The 9,342-nt window shown below is 30.0% G+C and overlaps 1 protein-coding gene across 1 annotated transcript in view; it reads right to left on the bottom strand.

Moving 5' to 3' along the window:
- The window catches only part of LOC117175238 (syntaxin-1A), a 133,661-nt gene that overhangs the window by 91,679 nt on the left and 32,640 nt on the right, over window positions 1-9,342 (bottom strand). Inside the window, exon 2 of the mRNA XM_033364911.1 lies at window positions 6,892-6,991. Coding sequence (XP_033220802.1) covers window positions 6,892-6,991 — 100 coding nt within the window. The remainder of the gene's footprint in view (window positions 1-6,891; window positions 6,992-9,342) is intronic.

Below are 9,342 nucleotides of genomic sequence, written 5' to 3'. Positions count from 1 at the left end.
TTTGGGATAATAAATAAATTTTTTGAGGAATTTCATTGGCACCGTCGGAAAGAGGAGATCTTAAGCAATAAAAATATATGTGTCTCAATTTTTTCTAGCGTCAAATAGTCTTAGTTATTGGCCGTTGAAAAGCAGTGTACCGGTAGTGGCGTTTTGGCCGTTTAAGGGTTAAAATGGTTAATTAAAAAAAAATGTAAAAAAATAACTCAATTTTTAATAAAAATAGATCGATTTCTACCAAGTTAAAAGCCTTCCCAACAAAATAGATATTACAATAGTTAGTAAACTTTATATTATGTTTATTCCCTAAGTTTATAAAAGCTTAGTAAGATTTTCTGTGTATTCGGGGGGCGGGGGAAATTTGACGGCATCTTGTAAAAAAACGCCTTACGTGATTTTCGGGTAAGATTTAAACTTCAATTTTAGTTAATAGAAATCTCTGATTCCGATTTTCCCTAACGTTCCACTCTACTTTAATTAGGCAGTAGAAAAATCATGAAAAATGTAGGACTTTGTAATTATAATAAATGAGAGCCCTTAGACTGCAATAATTCAAAAGAAAAAAATAAATAATTAAAAATAGTTGAATGAAACGATTTCGATACTTATATAATGAGTTTTTCCCAGACAATAAGACTATTTCGTAACCAAAGTTGGATAATACTTTTATACAAGACATAATCCGTTCTTCATTAAGCTTCAGAGGACGTACTGACAAGATTAAGCGACGAGTCTAGGATACGCCAATATAAAACGTGAAGTCCAAACAGAACAGTAATTACTAGTCTTTATAAACTCGCTTGATTCGAGACTACATTCGTAGTATGCACGCACATGTACATGAAATTCGCTATTCGCACGACGAGTGCAAATACTGCTCATGAGTTTGAGTTTCGTTCATTCTGGGTTCTTCTGATACTGAGTTTCGCAATTGTCCTTACGTTTAAAAAAAATTAACTAAATATAATCTGATTGAAGCTTAATTTCAATTAGCAAGATGCAGACAATTAAAGAAGGCAAAGTTACATTCAGAGCCAATATGAAAATTTTGTTGAATGAGCCAAATCATCCCCTTATCAAAAACTTGTTTAAAACAACCACACATTTTGGTTGGGTTAACCAAATATTTTTTTGTCTATATAAATACATCATTTCTCAATTTTCTGTGTCTATTGTAGTGAAAAAATTAAGGTTTTAACATTTTTTACCCTAAAATTTAGTACATAAATGTATTTAAATATCCAAACATGTTCAAAGAACTTAAAATAAATCAATTTTTTAAAACAATTGTATGGTCATTATATGATTTTGATGCGTATTTAACAATTGGAGATATCGTTGTAAAAATTTTAAGAATTTGTAATAATAGAACAAATGTTGATCCTTTTTCTATGAAATAGTTTTATTTGTTTATTAAATCAATGAACATAATTATGCATTTCATATGATTTTCTTAACGGTTGATGTACTGTTTTTATTTATAATGTCGGAAAGCTAAACGGTGTTACTTCCATTAGATTACTACCATTAGTACATAACTTGCATTTTTTAAAAAATATTTGATATTTTAATTAAAAAAGATGAAATTAAAAAAAATAACTTAGTTACAGTTTCAGTTTAAAAAATTAAATTTTAACCAAAAATGATGTTAAAAAAATAGTTAAATTTCCAACCAAAGAAATGAATTTGTAACTAAAATGATGAATCTTCAATCATATCAATCATATAAAAGTAAACAAATTCCCAGCAGAATCGTACAATTTTTTAACAAAAGGAATTAACTGACAACTAAAAAATAGTTGAACTTTCTTATGGGATTTTATGTAATTCATTTCGTATTTCATTAAAAAAAAAAAAACAATAAAAAGCGGAAGTTCCTTGAAAACAGAGGAAAAAAAGAGGAATTCTGTAAAAAGGATACAAGAGAGAAATAGGGAAAAGAGTATGCAATCCGCTCGCTTCAATTGTTTGATTCTAACAAAAAGTAGAATAGTACAATTTTTTCAATTAAATGTAATCAAAGAGTAAAATCGGGCTGTTTTTCCATAAATATTCGCATATTGAATTTGTCACTCTTAAAGGGATTGTAGGTTGCAAATTAGGGATAATTTAAAAAATATGAATTTTGAAAAGGTGGCAAAATCAGGAAAAATTTTCTGAAATTGTCTGAAAATATACAGATATAGGGTAACACGCGTCCGATAAAAATTCATTAATAAAGCTGAAGTATTACAATTTATGCCAGTGAGTATGGTCAATCGTAAACGTAAATTCATCGGTCGTTGGTACTCCCTTGTTCGCATCGTTATTGCGTGCACCTGGGTTGCGTACGACATCGAGAGACAGATGACGTAAAAAGACAGAGAAAAAAACCGGAAAAATATAGTAGAAGCTTTCCAGACGAGATTCAAGCGTTTAAAAATAATACTTACTCTAAATTTAAAAATTAGATTACTAAAACTTGATGGATTTTAAATAATTGTTCAGATTGGATGCATTCTAATTTTAATACAAATAATTTATATGGAACAAATTTAAAACTTTTTTATGTCGAAACCACCCAAATTGAAAAATTTCCATTTTTATGCATAAAGATTTGAATCATTTTAATATTACGTATTTAAAACTGAAAATTGAAGAATTCGAAAACTTAAAAATAGACTAATTGTCAAACATAAAATCAAATAAAACGTTTAAGATGGGCGAATTTAAAATTTGAAGTTTTGAAGTTTGCCCTAAAATTGACATGAAATCTAATATAATAAACGTTTTTCAATATTCTTAGGACCATTTCAAAGTTAAATTACTATAGAATTGCATTAACTTATCAATATTATTGTGAACATTTTTGCTTTAAAGTTCAATTTTAAAGTTAAAACTAAGAAGTTAAGAGAATTTAAATAATTTTTCTGCTAAAAGAAATATTTTTTGTAAAATGTATTAAACGAGTAACCATAATGTAGCTATCAAAATTATTAAAAATACATCTTCATTTGATTCTCATTATTATTTCCCTACAGATGATATGTCTTCGAATTTTTTTCAAATATTTTGTTCGAACGTTGTAAAACATTTATCATATTAAATTCTATTTAAAATTTAAGAAAAAATTAAAATTTACACTACTTTTCCAAATTTTCTTCTTTAAAAATGAGAAAACGCCTTCATCCCGGCTCATTTTATATGGAATTCTGACAGCTTTCAAATAGAGGTGTGCAGTGGTTAGTTCGAATTATCCATGAAAATTTGGACACGCTTGCAACATTGGATTTTTATAAATATAAAAAAAATTATATGTGAATAAAACCTGTTTGATTTTTCTATATTATTAAAATTTTTCAAATTAAAATTGCTTCTTTTTTTAAGGATAAAAAATGGAGTCAAAGGTCAAGACGAATTTACAAAATTCGAGTAGTGTTTTAGATCAATTAAAAAAATAGCAATGATTATTTTAAAGTACATTTAAAATGAATTATATTTAAATTGAAAATATACAAAATTGGAATTTTGAATTCAATTTCAAACTCAATGCCATAAAATATAAAAAAAGAGGTGTATTCGAAGGGTTTAAAATTTTACAATTTCAAGTTGGAATCATTGCTCTTTTTGTTGTTGTTGTTTTAATTTGATCATTAACTACGCCAATTGAACGTTTCCTTGCTGTGGATAATTCTAGTATTAATTAAAAGTTTTAATATTCTGGTTTGCGTTCTCATTTTGTTTTATTTAAAAAATAGGATAGAAATAAATTTGAATTTAGATAAGGATATAAGGTTTGACCTGAGAGTGTCGTGCGGCGATTATGTTGGGTTATAATAGGAGAGCTGAAAAGGTGGCTAACAAAGTAGATTTTTTATCATAAAGGTGATAGAGTATCCGGAAGAGAGATGGGGGGAATAATCATGCCAGTCGCTTAAGGGTCATATACGATAAAAGGGATGGCCCGACTCGACCTTATCGACACAATGGCATCCAGGATGTATCCAACTTCCCCTTTCTGAATTCTGACTCCCTAACTTTCCTTGAAAAAATCTTAAAACCTTTCATACAATTTCTCTGGTCTTTCTTCAGCTGGTCACTCAAATCTCATAAAAAAATTCCTGATCATTTTTAGGGTTTCAAGGGTTTTCTTTCGATCATCAAAACTTTCATCCATTTTTAACCTTTTTCATACTCATAGTTCTAGACTTTTTGCGGTCAAACTCGGTTCACATCTTGTCCTAAAAATTCTATTGAAAATTTGCCTCTTGAGGAGAAAATTTTGTTACCCTAGAGTCAGGAAGTTTGAGTGTGGCGAAATTTAAATTTACGCATCGTTCATAATGCAGTCGGGAACTCCCTGAGTGCTCGATTCGTATTCCCTCTTAGGAGAGTAAATTATTCAAGATGGTATGGTACCAACACGCATTTCTGTTCATAGTTTTTTTTATTTCTCACTTGACACCTTTTACATCAGCGACAAATAGCATTCTTCCATCTTCATCGTTCTATCAAAATTACAACATTATTTTTTAGCCAAGTATCTTTCTTTAGAAAGATTTCTTCTAATCCAGAGATCGCTCAAGATCAATATTTAATCTGCTTTCGTTTGCCATCCAATTACCCACATTCGTGACGATAATCATCGCACTCAGGTCACTGGTTTTAGATTAACGAAGCCAGAAGAAAATTTAGTTCCTGGAAATCATTCTGTTCTAATGCAATTCTTTTTCTTCTACTTACAAAGGTTGGAACTTTCTATTATAACTTCTTTCTAAGATTGAAACGGTGGTTTCTATATTGGAATCACCCGGTTTGAGATTCTCAAAAATGTATCATTATTGCAAACTGCGCTTACAAAAAAATATAATAGGAAAATCAGTAATAGTCTTGTAATGACTTTCCTATAATTTTTTTGTGATTGCATGTGATAATAAGCATTGGAATAAATACTAAAAAAAAGAAAATAATGTAAAAAGTACATGAACTGCAAATAAACGCTTTATTCAAGGCCACTCTTAATTTCGTATGGAAGTAATAGATTCAGACAAAAAGAATGATTCGAAACAAATAAACTTTAAACAGCAAAAATCGGTGAAGTCCTTTTATATCTTTAAAGTCGCCTGAAATTTCACTGAAATTCAGTGATACCTTTGGAAATATTTTTAAATTCATTAAAATATTCAAAATCTGTTCAAATACATAGAAATTCATTGAAATCTTTTAAGTCCTTTTTCAGTTCCTTTGAAATCTTAGAAACAGATAGAAATCTCATCTATAGAAATCATTTAAAATACCTTGCAAATAAAATAAATTAAATGTATTCCCTAAATTTCCGTAGAAATCCCTTTAAATTTAGTGACAATCTTTGCAATTCCTTGAAATGTTCGAAAAAACTAAATCCTTTAGAAATTTTTGAAATTCTTTTTATTTATTCCATATCCCTCAAAATCTTATGAAATATTTGGAAATTTAAACAGTCCATTAAAATAAGTAGAAATTATTTAAAATCTCTTCAATAAAAGTGAAACTAAATTCCTTTCATCTCTGGAAATTCTTTGGAATCAGTTGAAGGGTGGCAGTACAAAAACAGATAACCAACAATTATTCGAAAAAGGTTTTATTGCATAAAAAATTCTTAAAAATCAAATGCACGTTGTGATAAAAAGATCTGCTCGAATTCTCATTTTTTAATACATGCAGAACTAAAAAAATTTGAAGTTGAATCTTAGTAAAAATTTTAGCATAGTATTTTATCTTAATAATCATTCTTCTCTTCAAGATATTTTTTTAAACTATTGTCGTTTAAGAAAAAATAAATTTATTTTATATATTATACATTTATATATTATATATATTATATTTTATATCGCGTTTTCCTCACATATCGGGAGCTGGTTTTAATTTTTGTAAAAAATTTAAAATTTGATTTTCAATGGCTACAGAAGACCGGTTTTCAGAACCTATTATATTTTAACTGAATATATCGAGAGTAAGTTTTTATTTTTTACTTGAATTGAAGACATTTTTTATCGCAATCCACAGCATAGCCCGTTTCAATCTGTGGTCAGTGTCACTTTGAAATTGTCAGCTGATATATCTATTTCCTCGAAAATGAATAACTGTTTGTAATAAAATTTCTTTGGGCTCAAATAAGCATCACCTGCTACCGTCGCATATTTAAATGGCGATTTCAATTTTACAGAATATTGTTCCGCTCTCCTGAAAAATTCCAATTTTGTTGGTTATCTAGTTCTGCACTCTCACCCTTCAGTTAAATCATCTTAAAATCTTTAAAATCCCGTAAATCCTTTGGGAAAATGGGAGATTCTGTAAAATACCCTGAAGCATTAATTAAAACTTCTTGAAATTCTTTTGAATTTTTTAAAATAACTTCAAATCTTTAAAATTTTTGTAAAATTTTTAAGTTCCTTCATATCCCTTGAAATGGTTGAAATTCCATGTTAAATAGATAAATGAATCATTCGTTTGCAGCTGCTATATTTTTGTTATCACTTTTTTCAATATTTTGCAATTTTACAATTTTTGGATAAAGTGTTAAACTAAAAAAGTTTACAAAAACAAAATGTAATGTGTTCTGTTTCTGAAAAAAGTGGAGAGATCAAGCCTCAATGACGTCCATGCAATATCTGACCTAGTGATCATTTGAACATTTTTTTATTTGAAGCAGGAAAAACGAGAAAATTTTGTTTAGTTTCGACTAGAAAAATGAATAAAGTTGTGAGGTGAACCACTTATGATTCTGGGTGGAAAAGAAAGGTCTTTTCATCGATTAAGTTTATTGGATCGAGAGTCGCACGCTAATTGGTAATAAACTCTCGAGCAGGAATCGAGAAGAGAAGTGGGTGTATATCATACTTATTGGTAAAAAGAGAAGAGTATTCGACTCACTTTCGTCGGTCTGGGGTGCCGATAAGATGGCGCTATGCTTCTTCTTGACTTCCTCCACATTTGTCTGGATCTTGTCGATCATTTCACGTATCTCCTCCACCTACGAAGAACAAAAGAATTAGTCTCCAAATTTCTAATTTCAGAATGCCATATCTTGATCAAGAATCCAATTTAATTCAACCCAGTCTCTGGAAAAATAAAATCGCAACTCATTTTTTTTTCTTTCCCTTCTTTAGAATGGTTGCAAAACCAAATTTTCAAACTTCCCTGACTTTTCCCTAGCTAATTTTTTATTTTCCCTGACTATTAATAGTAACAGACTAAAATTCTGATCTTTTAACATTTTTAATATACAACACAGGCCAATATGGTTTTGTTGTTGGAAAGTGGGTCATTTTAAAAGTAATTTTTTACGTAGAATCCGAATCCGGGGTCAGAATTGGCCCATCACATCAGGATTTTAAGATAATTAAGGTTATGTACCCAAAAATAGCGTTGTTGGCTACTTTTGAAGATATGTACAGAAGATACAATTTTTTTGGGGATTTTTTCTTTAGTTCTATCATATAGTACTACTCTTTCTCTTTAATTTGAGAATCGCAGAGTTCAATTACCATTTATCTTTATCAAGTTACGCCAATTAGAAATTACGAGATATGTCCCATTATGTCTTGAGGATTTGCTTTCAGTACTTTGAGGCAGACATTTTCCACTGGGTTGTGGCAGCCCTGAGAATAATATATTAAATATGTACAAATTCAAATTTAAAATTGTTCTATTTCATGCATACAAAATTACACAGGCCTGTCAATAATAGGGTCATGTCAGTTGTTGGAAAGTGCAGGGTCATTTCCGAAGTAAATTTCTACGTAGAATCTGAATCCGGGGTCAGAATTGGCCCATCACGTCAGGATTTCAAGATATTTTAGAGTATAAACCCAAAAAATGGCGTCTTTGGCTACTTTTTTGATTATGTACAGAAGACACAAAATTTTTTTGGGATTTCAACAACTCCGAACACCTCCAAGCAAAAATTTTCAAGAAAAAACACCTAGTAGAAAATGTCTGCCTCAAAGTATTGAAAACAAATCCTCAAGACATAATGGGACATATCTCGTAATTTCTAATTGGCGTAACTTGGTAAAGAAAAATGGTAATTGAACTCTGCGACTCTCAAATTAAAGAGAAAGAGCAGTACTATATGATAGAACTAAAGAAAAAATACCAAAAAATTTTGTATCTTCTGTACATAACCTCAAAAGTAGCCAAAAACGCCATTTTTTGGATACATAACCTCAAATATCTTAAAATCCTGATGTAATGGGCCAATTCTGACCCCGGATTCGGATTCAACGTAAAAATTGACTTCGCAAATGACCCTCCACTTTCCAACAACTGACATGAGCCTATTATTTGCAGGCCTGTGTAATTTTGTATGCATGAAATAGAACAATTTTAAATTTGAATGTGCACATATTTAATATATTATTCTCAGGGCTGCCACAACCTAATTTACCAAAAAGTGATTTATTTTAACCGAAATAGTGATTAATTTTCAGCCCGAAAAGTAACTAAAAGTGAATAATAATTTAAAAGATTTAAAAACAATTTGATGAAATTTATAAGGGTTTCAGGACAATTGGAACAAATTATGGATGAATTCAAAATAATTTAAGTTATAAATTCAAAAAGGTGTAAATGAATCGGAATAAAATGAAAAAATGCCATTAATTTCAGTAAAATTGGTGTGAAGCTAGTGTAATTTGAGAAAAATGAGAAGAATTCGATGACATGTGAACTTGTGAACAAAGAACACAAACAATAAATTTTAAAAATCCATTGAATTGAGTAGAATTGGGTCAATCCAGAAAGATTCAAGTAAATTAAAAAAATCAAGGGAATGTGGAATAAATTAATAATAATTCAGGGTAATTTCCAAATGAATGAAAATTAATTGCAAAAAATATTGGAAAATCACATCAAATCTTTGATTCCTGTAAAATACCTAACAGCTTATAAATATATTCTTTGAAATAAATTCATGCATTATAAAATCCCGTGCAATTCTATGAAAACGTCATAACCAAGGAGAATGAAAAGAAAGAGAGGTATCGAGACCTTATAAGGGAGTTGCAACGATTGTACCCGGAATATTCTGTTAAACTAATCGTCCTTATCGTCGGCGCTCTTGGAGGTGCCAAGCTTTCACTTGCTAATGGCCTAAAAAGCATCCCTGCGTGTCAACAATATGCTAAACACTTGCGAGAAAAATGCAGAAGGCGGTAGTTCTTGGGTCGCTCCGTGTTCTTAGGGTACACGAAGCTTTTGCTGAATCGTCGTATTGATTCTTTTACAGACTGTAACCACCTATCTCACGGTCGTGAGATGTGGTTGTGGCTGAAATTTTACCGCGATTTCGCTGGGAGCGGGTGCAATTTTCCAGATTAGCAC

This window comes from Belonocnema kinseyi, chromosome 6, assembly GCF_010883055.1.
Source record: "Belonocnema kinseyi isolate 2016_QV_RU_SX_M_011 chromosome 6, B_treatae_v1, whole genome shotgun sequence".
NCBI classification, from domain to species: domain Eukaryota; kingdom Metazoa; phylum Arthropoda; class Insecta; order Hymenoptera; family Cynipidae; genus Belonocnema; species Belonocnema kinseyi.
Note: the sequence above shows the minus strand (reverse complement) of the source record. Positions and strands in the feature narration are given on the sequence as shown.